This window comes from Maylandia zebra, linkage group LG9, assembly GCF_041146795.1.
Source record: "Maylandia zebra isolate NMK-2024a linkage group LG9, Mzebra_GT3a, whole genome shotgun sequence".
In the NCBI taxonomy this organism is placed as follows: Eukaryota; Metazoa; Chordata; class Actinopteri; order Cichliformes; family Cichlidae; genus Maylandia; species Maylandia zebra.
In genome coordinates, this window is record NC_135175.1 from 16,202,690 (window position 1) to 16,219,530 (window position 16,841).

The window sequence follows — 16,841 nt, forward strand, 5'->3', positions numbered from 1 at the left end:
AAGATCCTGTGCTCTGAACTAGGGAGTTTAAAGTAAGAATTTTTTTTATTATACTTGAGGGAAACAGTGAGTTCAGCTGCTTATTGCAAGGAGCAATCGTCAGGGGAGACTTAAACTCAATTACTGTAGCCGTTCAGAATAGGGGGGAAAATACCAAGACAAAAAAATCGTGAAGAAGAAAAAAAAACACCCGGGTATATCAAGCAGTGAATAAAAAATTAAAAGATATTAATAAAATCGAGATGAAGCGTATCAAATATTTATTTTTTTCTGGGCAACAAAGGACTATAATACATTGACAGGCATAGGAACTATTGCCAGCACAGGTCTATACAATACAGCTAAAACCGCCTCCAATTTTCGGACATTATCGGACATAACAAGATATCAGGTGGTCCCCAAAAAAAATGTTTTTGAATGTCTTCGAACATTGAAAAAAAGACAATATTCCATTTATTGCTTTTATGCTGCTTCAAGGAGAGAACAAGAGGTGGGAACGTATTTCTGATTGGCACAACACATAAAAGCTCGTATAAAAACGAAAAATAGAAACACACACGCACACACACACAAGAACATTTCTCCTCGGGGGGTGGGGTGGGGGTGGGGGGTGGGGGCTCACTTATGCTCTGTCTGAAATAAAATTTAAAGAAAAAAACTGAATAAGGATGATATATAGAGAGAAAATTGGAAGTTTATTTCTATTAAATTTGTTCACTTGCTTCAATGTCGCCTCAACATGCTACAAGAGGGCTGAGTTGAAATATCCCAGAGAAATGAAAAATTACCCCAAACTTCTGTTTTTCTAAGAACCATAAAATCACATGAAGAACTAACCGAATATTCAAACCCACTAAAACAGGAGGCACCAGATAAATAAAAAAAAAAAGAAGTTTCAACAGACGCACCATATTTACAATTCCCATTAAATTACACATAAATAAATATATACATACATGAACACTGATTCCCTTATATAACCGTGAATCGTGTTGAAATTCAAAAAAGTTCAAGTTGGTCGCTTGGACAGAGAGAGAGAGAGAGTGAGAGAGAGAGAGACAGAGTCTACAACTGAAGTCATGGCATGGAGATCTGTGGGATTTCTCGTTGTTTTTCAAGTTTACTATTCACAATACTGATAAGAATTCGTCCTCTTTTAGCTTCTTCTTCTTTTTTTCTTTGTCACAATCGTAAAATTGAGATATAGAGGGGTCGCTGGATTTCAGTCCATCCGTTGCAGCTCATAAAAAATAAGGGGAGTACATAAAAAGTCCTCTGGGTGAGGCAATACAGCTTTTCCTCGCCCTGGAGCTGTTCCTCTGCAGCTTTTTTCTCCTCTTTTCTTTCTTTTTTTATTTTTTAAATAACATTTCATATGGTTCAGGTGATGGAAGAAGATTCTTGCGACTTTTCTTTTTTTTTCCCTCCCCCTGCTCCTGAATCCAAAGTGGGATGTAAAAACAAAACAAAACAAAAACAAAAAACATGTAAAACCGCGCAAGATCAGGAAGTGGCACGTTTAACTTTATCAATAATATTTATAAGGTATTTATAATATTTATATTGGATGGTTGGGGGCAGAGGGGCGCCGGGGCGGAAGGGTGTGGGGTCGGTGCAGAAGAAGGGCCCCTGCGTGGGGGGGCCGGTTTGGCCCTCGGTGAAGATGGGATGGAGAGAGAGAGAGAAAAAAGATCACTTTCTGTGCTTCTCGTCTTTGTCTCCGCCTTTAGTGCCGTTATCTGAGTGACTGTTGGGGTTGTTGTTGAGGTACATTTTGTCCATGGCTTTGATAGCCTCGGTCAAATAGTTCTGCAGGGCCGTGATGGCCGCGCACAGTGCAGGGGTTCCGAAACCGTGCGAAATTAGACTGAAGTGGGTCAAACAGCTTTGAATTCCTGGTTCAAGAATGGGCTGTGGCCGCGAGTTTCCCAACGGCGAGCGGTCCTGGGACAGCAGGTCTGTGAACTCTTTGCAGACTTGCCTAAAATCAGAGAGACAGGAGGTGTTAATGACCGAGACAGAAAATCCCTGCATGCAAATTTAATGTTTCAATAATACAAGAAAAAGAGGCTAAATTCAAATGGACACAGTGCAAAACGAAATGCCCCCGCGGGAGTGCTGGGTTGTAAATCCTAAACTTGCTTAAAGCGAGTCAAAAGTATCCGGCTGGAGCTTAAAAGAGAAACTTATTTCATCACATTCTCATATCTGCGTGGAAAAATTTGTTGTGTGAGCCCGTGTTTCCTTCGCTTCGTTTCCAAAAATAACATTTGGAGAAAGAAAATGTCCTGGAGCTACAAACAGGTGACAGTTAATCTCTTAGCTGCAATATTTTACTTTAAAATATAAATAATCATTTTTAAAAATCATAATACACGAGCCAACTACACAAGGAAAGATCTGCTAATATAATGAACTTCTTCTTTTTTTCTTTTTTCTTTTTTTGCAGCGTCAACTCTGAACTTTAGTCGCTGATTATCAAACAGGAAAGACAAAGAAAGAAGAAATGAAAAAAAAAAGAAATTCCTGCTTTCATCCTTTTATTTTCATCATTTAAAACCAACGATTTAGCAATATATGACATTAAAGTATTAAATACATATATTCCTTTTAGGGGGGCACCAGCATTAAGGGTGGATTAACACAGATACACACACCATATCATGCCACTTGTATATTAACATTAAAAAAAAAGCCTATAATAAGCAGTTATGGCTAACAGCTGTTTGATTATAGCAGCCTATCATCAATATTAAATGCTGCCTCTGCTTTTCTTTGCCCTGTAAGGACTTCCCATGTTTTAGTTAATGCATAAACACCAACAGTGTGCTGGATGAAAACCAGCTATGTGTCAGTGTCACTGAAATCTCACAGTAAACAAAATGCTGCTGCGCGAGTGGATGAGGCGAAAGGCCCATATTGAACAGCGGTATATTTAGCAAGCCTTGTAATTATAATTTATGATATCATATAGAGGCACCTGCTTAAATAATAATAATAAAGGAAAACAAGGAAGTGAATTAAGTCTATAATTAAAACAGGTGAGAAGCGTGAGAAGTTTATTAATTAATTAATTATTAATTAATTGTTACTCGGTAACACTAGCCCGATATGTATGAGGCAAACGCGTTGTTTATTTATTTTATTTTTTTATCATGGTCACGTGTCTGACGTAGCGTACTCTAATTAAAAAATAGAAAATAAAATAATGCAAAATAAATTATTCAGCCTGTGAAAACTGCGTAAAAAAGCAGCACTTTGATCAAATTCTGTGCTGGCACAGAGCGGCATGCATTTGGTGTGACATGGTGAAATGTGATAATAGCACTTACTTCGTGGCCAACAGCATGTTTTTTCTTTGGACTTGTTCGTTTGGGTCGGAATGCTGACGGTTTACATATTCAGCTACTGCCTTGGCTGGAAACTCGGTCTCGCATACATAACCGAAATCCCTGGCAAGATGCACCGCTTCGCCTGAGAACGAAAAGAAATGAGGTTGAATATGTTTGCCCATAAAGCATGGTTACATCAAGCATAGACAAGTTCACACTCTCTGCCCGAACACAGCGTCCAGTCTGTGCGTTCAGACGGCAGGTTTAAGGCACCTGTGCGTTCCCAACAGCGTCAGTGATGATGATGATGCTGATGACGACATAATAATAACAATAATAATAATAATAATAATAATAATATTCATAATGATAATGAAGCTGGCCCTGCGAGCAGTCAGTGCACCCCGTCTTTCCGTCACACCGTGGGAACACTTAAGAGATGGAGGAGAACCTTTAAGTGGAGGTGAAGTATAGACGGAGCGTCATGCTCGACACCATGTCATTGATTACCAATGCCTGCGCATTATTGAAAGTCCAGCACATTACAGCAATTTTAAAAGGCTACACCTAAATCTCACTTTGCCTTTGCAAACTTCACTTATGAGACTTTCTGCTTTAATTCCGTCCCAAGCTCGCCTCTCTTGTTAGTGGATTTTTTTTTCCAAGTCTTTGGTTTTAATTTCCTGAAGCAGTTGAGTTTTTACTGCGGGGCTTCCTGCCCATAAGCCTCTGCTCCGGAAGAACGCATGCGCCAATTAGCATCAAAGCTCAAGTCCGGTAAGCTATTTTCCATAAAATGGAGCGGATCGTAAACAATGACAGCACAGAAAACCCACTGTCCCTTCAATAAATAACCGGCTGTCTCAGCCCCCCCCACCCTTCTCTGTCATCCACCACCCCAACCCCCCACGTGCCACCACCCTCTTATTACCCACAATCAAACATTTCTCCAGGCTCATTACAATACAGCACCAAATTTCTACGAAACACAATGAATATTGCATTCGGTGCTCCTCTGCAATAATGATTAACGGGGACCAATGAAGCATCGCAGGCTTTCACCTTTGGAAACCAGCAGCACACCAAATACCACTGCACTGAATAATAAGGTTCAACTCTGCTAGCAGAATGGATTTATCCAGTCGCGCAAAAGGCATCTTTTCTGCGCACAATAATTGACTAATTTATTTTGTAATAGGCCCAAAACATATAGCTCCCAATAGGTCAGCGCCACGCCATTTGCATGCAATAAAAATCCCACCGAAAGCCAAAGCATGGCAAGCTATTAACGAAAGAATTAAGTCACCATTAAAAATCAGCTCTGTACTGTTATATCCAGACTATATTAACGTTTGAAACAATGCAGGGTTAATAAATCAATCGACTTCTCATCCATGAGGTGAAACAGCTCAGCGGTGCCCAATAAACAAGCAGCACTCAATAATTAACTGGACTTCAACACAAATTAATCCAGTGTATAAACTAGGCCAGCCGTGGACCTGCAAGTGTGCTCCTGAAAGCGAAGGCCAACGCTGCAAAGCCACTAGAATTACCAGCACCATTCTCACTATATATACATATGTGTGTGTGTGTGTGTGTGTGTGTGTGCGTGTGTGTTTCTCTTCTCACACACACTCGCAGACATACACACACACATCCTTCATGCTTTATTACTTGCGAGGCAAAGTCGGTCCACATTACACGGATGAGCGCATATGCTGATTTCCAACACAGAGAAAGAAAGAAAGAGAGAAAGGAGAGAAAAAACCTAGTTTGCAAGCACCTGGTATCGCGGGAGCAACAAGAGTGGGAACGTAATTTACGGTATCCGACTTACCTTCGACTAGTGACGTCAACAAGGTTACGTTGGCTGCCTTGCGTCTGCCCGCAGGTAGATTCAAACCGATTTTATCCAGCTTCTCCCTTAAGCTTCTTCCTCCGTTCTTAGACTTGGCCCTGTGACAGTAACACAAAGCAGAAAAACTCATTGTAGTGTTGCTCATGTGAAGGAATTTGTATAAGGGAGGCTAATATATGAGCAAGAATATTTTCTTTGAATATATATATATATATATATATATATATATATATATATATATATATATATATATATATATATATATATACATAAAGGTAATGATTAATGCATAACTATTAATGATTGACTGTATATATGTTTTGGCTAATTTAACAGTGGTTGTGATTTAAAGTCGGACGTGAACTTCCCCCTCCTCCACATATCTGATAGCTACAAACAATAAATAATACTTAAGGAGCCCCCTCCGCCTTTTTTTCTACCAGCAAATACTGTACAAACTGAATAAATAAAGTCCTACTTAATAGGCAGCGCTATTACTGGCTGTGTGTCTGCAGCACTTCTGTAGACAGTTCACTGGAGACCAATGTTTTCATGTGTAATGCCTTCAGTGGGCCTATAGAGCGGAGCTTGAAACAGACTAGGCCTACATTAATTTGGGAGAGAGAGAAAGAGAGAGAGATACCCAGTACGCTTGGGAAGTTGATATGGAATTTAACAGACCCCCCTGCTTTAAATGCAGGAGCTAGGTGTCATGGTTGGTCGATTTTAATTATTCTTGGTACAGAGGAGAGAGAGAGAGAGAATGGGAAAGCAAGAGCGAAAGGGAGAGATGCACGCTCGCTGAAAGAAATGATTGGAGTAGAGCGAGTTTCATACGCACGCGCACAAACCCACAGGTAAAGAGGGAGTAGAGAGAGGAGATTTTTTTTCAGCCTCCCAGTCAAACTCACCTCCTCAGCACCCCGCCCAGCAGAGAGGCGTTGAGGCACTCGGGCGGCGAGAGGCGTCTCTGCACCTCTGCCACCGTGACCTTGTACTTTGATGTGGAGCTGAGAAGGGACAGGCGACCCGGAACTGAGCAGAACACCTCGTTGGGGTTAACCACCCCTCCGAAAAGACCGTCCTTATTTACTGGGATTGCGGAGACGTTGTTGTTCTTGGATAAAGACACTGGACCTATAGCCAGGGAGGAAGAGAGGGAGAGAGAGGGGGATGGCGGGATGGAGAGAAGGAAGGAGGGAGGGATTGCGGGGTGAGAGAGAAAGAGAGAGAGAGACCGTGCTCAGTGAATTTCATGCAATGCAGAGCCTTAACTAAATGAGAAGGGGGGTGGAGGTTAGGCCCCGGAATTGGAGTTTAGCACAACATGTGTACATGTTCGGTAAGACTGGCAAATGATAATAATAATAATAATAATAATAATAATAATAATAATAATAATAATAATAATAATATATTGCAGAATCAGTAAAATCAGCACTATGAGACCTGATTTCCGTTCAAATATACCTGCCTGAAAGCCAGAATACTTCCGCTCGTCTGTGCTCTTTTGTTTTTTTATTATTTTTATTATTATTATCACTTAAAAAAAACCACTCAATGACATTATGTAGACAACTATGCAGCAGACAATGAGAAATAAAAGGATGTGTGCGCCCTACACAGCATCTCCGCACAAAGCAACCATACCAACCGAGAGATTCTGTAAAGTCTACCTATTTCCAGCAAAACACCGTACCCCGTGTGTGATTTCACACTGGGTGGGGGGGATAGTGGGGTAGGGGTGTGTGTGTGTATGTGGAGGGGGGGCTCAGCAGTGCTGGGCTTTACACCGTTTTGGTGTGCAGTAACCGGAGACAAAGGGGACTGTGCGCCTTTGGATAGATCACTTGTGACATTAATGGCTCAAGGGAGCCTAATAGAGACAATAGGAGTTAAACGAACTCTTGAGATTACTAATATAAGAAGCCAATTATCATGTTGATGTGCAGATAGACAGACTAAAAAAGAAAGAATGGTTAAAAAGATTTTAAAAAAAGAAAGAAAGAAAGAAGTAAAAAACGAAAAAAGGAAGGGAAGAAATGGGGAAGCAAAATCACTCCATATCTTATCCAGCGAGTTCTAATTTGACCTGACAAAACCTTTTTAAACATGGCCACGAAAAGAATGGGACTTCCTCGTGTTGTGTCAAGTAATACAATTCACTGAATTTTAACAGCAAATAAACACGACGGACTGAAGCAGCAGCAGCACAATCCAACAACCTTCACCAAAGTAGCCTAAATATATATTTAAACAATTGCATTTCACCATATTAAACATCCAGCCAAGTGATTTTATTTTTTTCCCAAGCCTAGTTTTGATTCCCCTCACTGAATGACAGACTATCATCCTACACACAGCAGGCCTGTGCTCCATCCAGCGGTACCAACTCCCATTTTAGATTTGACCACGCTACGTGATTGCAGCTATTGGCTTCCTGAAGTGCCAGGATCGTCTATGAGGCCTGTATCTTTGACCATCAATAGCACGCGGGCCTACAAAGCCCACCAGCTCTACTCATCTCCCCGCTGCGCTGAAACGCTGACAGTAAATTCCATCAGCGAGGGAAAAAAAAAGGTGCAGCCAGTTTGACGCACTTGGAAACCATGTAATGAAAAATAGGCTACTGCGTATTAGGATCAGTCAGGCATTACCGCATTGCATCGAGCTCTCTCGAGCAGAATAGTGAATGGCGTTTGTGCGTGTATGCGAGTGTGTGTGTGTTGCTTAGTGGTGTGCAGCTTGAAGAAACATGCATGGTACTGTATCTCGGAGGAAATTGCTTACCTTTTTTAATTACAGTCTGGTCGGGGATGTGAATTCCTTGATCCTCAACAGGCTATGACACAAATGCAAAAAAAAGTATACGTTTAAGCACAAAGGCAGGAAAGAGAAGGAAAAACCTAATAATGTCAGCCTCGGTCCTGCGTACGTAAACGCACCTCAGGATGCGGTGCAGGAACAAAGCCTGACACAATTAGCAGCCAGAATCACCCAACATGGAGGCTCCCGAGGCCCCATACCTGTTATTATTGTCCATGGTGTTTTCGACCGGTTACACTGATTAGATGAAAAACGCAGACTTAAATAACGAAGCTGTGTCGCCCCATAATCCTGACCTAATTTCGCCTTCAGATTGGCTGTACTCACAAGGAAACTTCTAATCTAGATTGGATAGTAATTACGGCGGCGCTGCCTATTAAAGGCCTATGAACTAATTAGCGAATTATTGGTGTTTGTTTCTGATTTTTTTGTGTAATGTTCTTATTATAAATGGAGTTTATTGACAAATGTAAAAGCTCGTCCATCACAGACCTTCAGTAAAACGTCTGTCTGAGCTCCGTGCAGCAAAGTAAAATTCTCCTTAATGTGCATGCAGTACACTCTCATGTCATTGTTCTCAAATAAGCGTCGGCTTCGTTTTTTTTATTTTGTTTTAAACAGAGAAATTAAATAAAAAGCAAACGACACGAAAGAAAATGAATCGTGAAAATAGAGATATCTATTATTTTCATGTATTTCATGCCTTTTTACTTTCAGATGTCGAACAAAAGCCATGTGTCGACGAGCAGCATTATGAATGGTTTTTAAAATATATTTCATAACAGAAATAAATTGCAAATCAGTGCTGCTTTGTCTTAAAACACCTTGACGATACTGAAAAAAAATCCACGCATTTATTTGTTTTGTATATTTTAAGAGCTATAATGAGCTCCCCGAACCTAATTTACTGCGTGTCAGTCGTGTTTGTATCAGCGAATATTAATACGATAAACATGATACAGTCACAGCACTGCTATGACTAGTACCTGATTTCTTAAAGGCGGGGTGACAGAACAAATTTCATTATTTATTTAAATAAAAAATACACACACACCCTCACTCTTACAGATAATAGCGGGTTGGCACCCGTGGTGCTCGAACTCTTAATGACAGCATTATTCCTTTTCTTTCTTTCATTTTTTTTCTTTCTATTTTCATTTCTTAAATGGAGTAATTCCACAGAAAGAGAAAGCCAGGTAAACGCTGCCTCACCTGCACGTCTTCTAAAGATTGGTGTATTCCATGGATAGGGATAGAGTCCGACAATCCCGTATCGATGCCGTGGCCGGATGGCAGGAGCACTTCCCTGCGATACTCCCGGCACAACTGGTGGGGCAGGCTGCGGTGCTGATGCAGCAGGCCGCTCTCCTGACCCTGCCTCTGGCCCGGCCAGCCCGGGTGCTGTGGCTGCGGTTGGGCGTGCAGGGAGTTGAGGGAGTATGGGTCGTTGACGTGCGAGTAAGGGTCCTGAGACTGCGGGTAGATGGGCTGGTAGGGTGGGGGAAAGTACGGAGGCTGGAAGTCCGAGTTCGGTGTGTGGGAGAGCGGAGGGGCGCTCGTGTAGGGACTCTGGCCCACGCTGCCCAGCTGAGGTAGCCTGGCTGTCCCATTGCTGGTGCCGTCGTGACGATCCTGGCAGGTAAGGAAAGAAGGAAAAGAGCGTTTTAGCCTGAATACGTTCAAAATAAAAATAAAAAGAAAGGACGCGGTCATAAATTAGCGAAACGTCCGTCTATATTTTTACACGTGAATGCTCTGCGGGCATTATCAAATATGCCCCTGAGTGGATGACACGATTAGCTCAAGTGTGGAATCTGTGTTGAATTATTCCAGTTAATTGAGGGAAAGGGATTTTTTAAACAACAAAAAAACAACAACACCCACAACACATCCGCAAAGTTTTGGGAATTGAAAATAACCTGACAGCACATGAGCAAAATAAATAATAATTTTTAAAAAATCCAGAAAATGAAACGGCATTAAATAGGAAAGTCCTGACATTTTTTTTAAATTGTTATTTGCAGGACGCTCAGCTGATTTTTCAAGCATGCACGCTTTGGAAAAAAAACTTAAAGTATAAAAAAAAAGAAGAAGAAAATCTCGTAGGCAAACAAGCAAAGAAAGAAAGTATCTGATAGTGGGAGACTCCAGCAACTTACCATCGGGGAAAAACTGTGCACTAACATCTGTAAGGATTTATGGTGCGACTCAATAATAATAAAAAATGATTATTATAGTAATCAGTTCACAAAAACACGGAGTCTTTGGGGGGCGGGGGGAAGAGCAAAAGGAATTAACCAGCAAAACCCAAAAAAGAAAAAAGAAAAAAAAAGAACAAGGCCCCCGAAAAAACTCTTCTCTCCTGCAAAGATCACGATGGCCCCGGCGATCAGATATGTGCCTCGGTAGCAGGACGATAATCCATCAGAAATAAACGGTTAGATCCCAGCTGCCCTTCATTTGCTTCTAACAATGCAGATATTCGGCGGTGCTGGCCGATCGAGGTTGAAAAGTTTCTCTTGGTAAACCCTCTTTTCCCCCCTGTTCTCCGGGCTTCTATCACAGTGCTACCGTCCCTTCGCTCGAGCTCATATTAGCCCCAAAAAAGAGCCGCTTCTTCGTCTCCCTCTCGCACTCCTACCAGAACGCATTCATTACAATTAATACCACAGGAATACTTAATAACAAGGAAAGAATAGACGGAAATCTGGCGTGAAGCGGAGGACGCAACTCAAGGCAGGAGTCTGCGCTTAAATGACGTCCATTGAAAGGAGGAATCAGTATATCTAATCAGAGATGGGGAGAGAGAGAGGGGGAGTGAGAGAGAAAGAGGGAGTGAGAGAGTGTGCGGAGAGAGGCACACACAAAAAGAGGGACATTCACCTCGTCTGACGAATCAGAGAGAGAGGGAGGAGGAGGAGGGGGGCATTTTAAAAGAGTCCCAGGCCAAAGCGCAAAAGTGAAAGAAAGACAGGAATGGGAAGGGAGGTGGACCACAGACAGGAATGAAGAAGCCAGGGAAGGAAACAATGTGCACCTCTGAACTGGGTGAAAATCCAGCAGACGACGCTATGGGCATTCCAGCCGGCTCATTTCTACCGCTTGTCCCTTTGTTTTCCACCTCAGACTCCGACAGCGAGCTGTCCTCCATGGTTCTCTCTCACTCTCTCTCTCTCTCTCTCTGCCTCTCCCGTCTCCGTCGAATTAATCCACCGATCCGTCCTCGACTCCAAAAAACCCAGAGTCACGCCGACTTTAACTTTAACGTTGACCCGGAAAGATGGAGCAAAATAAAATTCCCACAGTGTGAGACAGGGCCGCTGGATCCTGCGCTCTGTAACTTTTGCGCGCGGCTTGAAATAGCTCCACTCCCCTTCCTGCCTAATCATGCACTTTAAAATTACGAAACAGCACTTACTGGGGCCTCGGCTGGACCGCGACTGCAAATGTTATTTATCTGTTTATGTATTTCTTGTTTTTGCCTCGATACCAGCGGAGGAAACGAACCGTTTGTCTGTAAATTAAAAGAATCCATTTAACACGACCGCGGAGGTGCCACTTTCTTTCTTTCTGCTTTTTTGCTTTCTTGCTCCCGTCCTTCTCTATCCTCACAGGACGCGGGCGAAAACACGTCCGACTGGCTTCTCCACTCCTTAAACAAGCCACCGGTATTACTGCCAAACTTCGTCTGTGTCCACAACAACAACAATCACTCAGTGTATGCACTTCACACATACACGCACACGCAGAATTTAACGGCTTCTGCAGTGATAGAAAAACCTGAAGAGTCCAAGAGCTTGTAACTGAAGCGCAAAATGAACCAGGCAGTGCCAGCACTCACACTGCTTTAAAATACTATTTTTTTAATTTAATGCATGGTAAGTGTATATTAATGCTTTAATGTTTTCACGTGCAATATAATTTTTTTGTCATATTTATTTTATTTTTAATGTAAGTTTTAAATTGGAAAATGTTGTGATTTTTATGCAGCCAGACGATATTAAAAGCAGCTTTCTATTATTATTATTATTATTATTATTATTATTATTATTATTATTATTATTATTATTATTATTATTACATTACTTAACAAAAGCCATAAGATGCAGTCTATTCATCTTGCAGTTAAATATGTTCTCTAACAGCTGTCAAAAGAATCTCACAGCTGGATCAAAACAATTTTAAAAAGCAGCCATAAAATAATTACTGAATGTTTAAAAATAATAATAATATAACAACAACAAATTTAGTAAATTAAAAACGAGCCTCTTACCTCGCAGTCTTCATATTTAATGTTATCAGTTAATTTCCAGAGCATTTTCATGGGTTGTTGAGGTGGATATTGAGTATAGGTATCGCCTTAGCCTTGTTTTCACTCAGTGAATTGTGCTCCCCGCTCAGAAAAACTACTTTTATTGAAGCTGTGGGTTGGTTGTCTGTCTTGCGCTCTGAGGTCTCCCTCTAATGGTGGAAGTGAAGGGCTGGATCAGCTCTGTAATAACACTGGCACCGGGCCTCATTAGCATATCAACAGCCGTTTGATTCCCCCCATCTGCTCACACAACACCAATGGACAGCATTACAGGTGAAGACTAAAAAAGCAACAAGATGCTACACACGGTTATTATTTCTACTGTTCAATGAGGTATGTGTGTGTGTGTGTGTGTTTTTTTTATTGCGAGGATGGGAGGGTACGGTCATGCATGGGGACCTGCTTGCACCTGGGACACTTTCTACAATCATTTTGATTTCATATTTGGGAGGATGGAAAAGTGCACATCCTAAAGAATCCTTCAGAAATTGTGTATTTTTAACAAATTGTCAAATATATTTTTCTGTGACTTTTTTTTTGTCTAAACTGAACTCCCTTCTATCCACCTCTTGATAACTTTAAATTTGATGTAAAAACAGCCCATCACACACACCGTGGGGCCAACCCTGATTTTTTTTTTGTCTGCAAAAAAAACCAAACCAAAAAAAAAAACCCTCCCAAAGTGTTATTTTAATCCTATTGAGACCTCGAGAGGCCATTCTTTCAGTGTGATGTTAAAAAGGGTGAGTTATTCAAAGCCGCTCTACAGGTCCACTGGCTACCTGTAAGGTTGGCAGGGCTTGTGAGGGAGTTGAGGAAGGGGGAGGGAGGTGGGGTTGGTGTCAATAATTAACACAACAACGTGGCCTTGTTTCATTTGAATGAGCGGCTGGGGGAGCCTGGCTCTGTCCTGTCGCCGGTTGAGCCTTCACCTCACCAGGTCGTGGGTCAGCAGACAGGTCCACGGCGCTTCAAGGCGTTGTCCCCCTTTTAAAAGCCTGTTTGGTATTTTTGGTGGGACGGAGACCCCTCCACCCCACCCCCCACTTCTTTTTTTTTTTGTAACAAACAGTTGTTATTAATGAACGTGGAGCGGCTGTCAACGACAGCAATGCATCCGTGTAAAAGAGACCTGGCCTGCTCGCCTGAAACTGGAGTGTTTCTCTTCCACCAAACATCTCAGGTCTTCTCTTAAATCCCCAACGCATCCACAAGTCGAGGCCATACTTTTGAGTCAAGCCCAGATCGTTTTTTTAAAATGAGACTGTACAAAAAGTCCACTGTGACATGCTCACGCCATGCAAAATCGGAACAGCTGCAAAGCACATGAAAAGTTTATCATTGTTATTCTTTGTTTTTGTTTTTTCTACTTGAAAGCCTAACTACATCGAGCACGGGCTGTGTTTTCTAATCGCTCCACCTCTAACAAAGCACCTCAAGTCTGTTTCCATACATGTCTAACTTATGATGAAACAAATGTGGATTTCACAGTGTGTCTGAAACGCGCACGATGTCCTTGCAACAAACGATCCATACCTTCAGACTTTCAGAATAAAAACAACAACAACAAAAAAATATGGTTAATTCCACATTTCAGGCTATAGCTCCCCGCAAAAGACTCCAAAATATCTCCAGTGTGATCAAATCCAGGAGCCTCTACAGAACTGTGCTGCCTCTCTTTACTACAGGATTTCATAGCGTCCGTGCAGCCTCATCCAACAAGTCGATACTTTGACTGTTTTTATGTATTTTCCCACCCTTTTTGCAGCCGTTTTCTTTTTCTTAAGGTAAACAATACATACCTGCCATTCCATCATTTTGCCCATAATTGACATTCTTTATCCTTTGCTTCCTTTGGCGGTTTGTTTTGGTCCGATCCGACGGCGCGTCTATTTCATTAAGCCTTCGTTCGCAAAAGTAAACCTTTACCTGGGCCGGAATCGCTTCACCTGGCCATATGTGGAGCCACCTGGCGACGCATGCGCACTGCTCCGGGTGTGGACCGGAGAGTGGCGAGCACCTGGGAAGAAAAAAGAAACAGCTTGTCTGTGTCTGTGTGTCGAATAGGTCTGAGCTGTCACAGTTAATTAGTTTTTAAAACAACAGCGTTCACAAGTGACGAGCTGAAAGTATGGATATTATTTAGGCTATTTAACGTGATTGATGCAGACACAACACACCCCAACAAATACATACATCTGTAATAATATATTTTTAAAGATCAAGACCATTTCATGTTTTGACAACAAAAAGAGGATTTTATATGATTTTTCATCAAATAATAATTTGGTTTATTGTGCGTGCAAACAGTGTGATTAACTAAGATGTGCTTTTTAAAATAATAATAGTAATAAAGGTTCCATATGAGAAAATATGGGAAACTGCTTGGGACAAAGCGAATGTAAATATATATATATATATATATATAATTATAAAGGTTATATTTGTCTTCACCTGGCATAAAACTAAAAAGGACATATCTGTTAACCTTTCCGTTCCTTTTCTTCTCTGATTTGTCTTGCTTGGTAGAAAACATGAATTGTCAGTGCAAATGAAACTGTGTCAAGTTAAAAAACTTGAAGGTTAACTGCCAACATCATTACACAGAAAGCTACCATACTATTGTGAGAGTCATTATTTATTTATCCACTGTTTATTTCTAATACATACTTATGTAGACCCCTCGGGCCAAGAGCGAATGAGCAACCCCCCCCCCCCCCCCCCCCTCCCCCTCCCCGTGGTACACACGCACACATGAGAAACGCGCACACACGCACACAGAAAGCAGAGCAACACGTGCGCTGACGTGGGTGACAATGGCCAAATCTTTTGTCCAAAACCCCTTTCTCCTCTTTGAAGTAATACGCATCACACACACATACACACACACGTAGGCAAACTGGCTGCTATGGACGTAGTCGCGGGGGCACTTCGCTGGCAGATAGCGTCATTGATCTACCTTTCACTATATCATATCACACACATAAAGACAGCGTGTTATAAGCGTTAAGTGTAACACTGGTGCTGGTGGACAAACTTTTAACGGGGGAAGAAAAATACAATTAATTTTGCTTTAACCCCATTTTTGTTTTTTGTTTTTTGTATTTTTCTAAATTGCAAAATTCCACACGGAGACTATAGATTTTTGTGGCGTTAATATTTTAAACGAGCCTTCATGTTTGACTTCAAAGGCGAACACATTTTAACTGCACACACAATACCTGCAGCTATATAGACCTTACCAGGCCTGGACAAAGGAGAGGAAGGTGGGGAGGGGGAATCAGAAATATTGTTTGGGGCTCTGCGCAAGGGAGGAGTGAAGTTTTAAAGCAGAGCTGTCTGAGAGTAGGTTACTCTTGTTCTGCAGCGGGGTCCCTTTTGAATATCTAGCCGGTCTAGGGCTTAGTTTCAACCAGCAGCACACAGCACCGGGCCTCCGGCAATGTTCCCCAACCGCCAGCTGTGTTTAAAAGGCGATAGCCACGACTGCGCCTCAGGCATCTTGTACATTTTATTATTATCATTATTGTTATTACTATTATTATTAGTTGTAGTAGTAGTAGTGGTGGTAGTAGTATTGCTATAATCATTATTGTTATTATCAAGTGTACCTAAATACACAGACAGATCTTGGTGCGTATTTTACGCGTCCTTCTCTCATTGCTAGAAATGGCAGAAAGACTTCCTCCTTCTTCTTCTTCTCCGTCTTCTTCTTCTTTAAAAAAAGGCTGATCAAAGACAGGAGCACTTTTTCCTATCCCCCAAACGTTATGAAGTTATGAAGTTGGTAAATAATTTCGTAGAAATGCTGAGTTTGCAACAAATATTCTTTTCCCACAGCCACGCTCTAGCTCCTGCTGGATGTGTCCTACTGGCGAAGATCTCCAAGCTTGGTTATATTCATAAAAATTCGTGATTTATTTATCTATTTATATTTTTCAATTGAGACGGTTTCGGGCCCAACGTTAGAAAGGCTGCTCTCTAAACAAGATAACTTGTGTTATAGCGCCACCTTGCTTTTGGATAAGAGCGAGGAAGCGCGGCTGGTGGATTGAAGTCAATATGCAGGTAATTGAAACCAAATGAGAATGTGTGAGCAGGGAGCATTCCAGGAAGTAAATCTGCAGAGCCGATGCCAGTCAGAAACACAGGTGCTTTAAAGGAAAGGCTACATGAAATTGCACGAATTGTGAGGAATACAAACGTTTGCAAATATTACAAATGCATTTCTAACAAGCAATACGCTGAGTGCCTGTGTTCACCTGTGTTTCTTCTTTTAATTTCGTTGTACCTGTGACAATGACAATAAAGTTTCTGATTCTGATTCCGATTAACCTTAATCAGTCTGTCAAGCTTAAACTTGATCATTTTAGTCACCCAACAGAAGACACCATTTTTTTTCCGGATGCATGCAAATCAAAGTACATGCCTATTTGAAAAAAAAGCTCTTGTTGTGAGGGGTGTAGTTTGAACTTGAAACACAACCTAATATAATCCTGTGGCGCCATCTAGT

At 41.5% G+C, this 16,841-nt stretch overlaps 1 protein-coding gene across 4 annotated transcripts; it reads right to left on the reverse strand.

Moving 5' to 3' along the window:
* Nucleotides 1–243: 243 nt before the first annotated feature.
* tfap2a (transcription factor AP-2 alpha) lies at nucleotides 244–14,276 on the reverse strand. 4 transcript variants are annotated; one of them, XM_004546480.4, is made up of 7 exons: nucleotides 14,131–14,276; nucleotides 9,229–9,648; nucleotides 7,981–8,032; nucleotides 6,102–6,327; nucleotides 5,170–5,288; nucleotides 3,333–3,474; nucleotides 244–1,981 (listed from the first exon to the last, which is right to left on the reverse strand). In XM_004546480.4, the coding sequence occupies exons 1-7, from the start codon at nucleotides 14,161–14,163 to the stop codon at nucleotides 1,693–1,695; spliced, it is 1,281 nt and encodes a 426-aa protein (XP_004546537.1). In that variant the 5' UTR covers nucleotides 14,164–14,276; the 3' UTR covers nucleotides 244–1,692. The 4 variants fall into 4 exon arrangements, with proteins under 4 accessions (XP_004546537.1, XP_004546536.1, XP_076744191.1 ...); XM_004546479.2 differs by lacking the exon at nucleotides 14,131–14,276 and adding an exon at nucleotides 12,290–12,484; XM_076888076.1 differs by lacking the exon at nucleotides 14,131–14,276 and adding an exon at nucleotides 11,054–11,632.
* Between the last annotated feature and the right edge of the window lie 2,565 nt (nucleotides 14,277–16,841).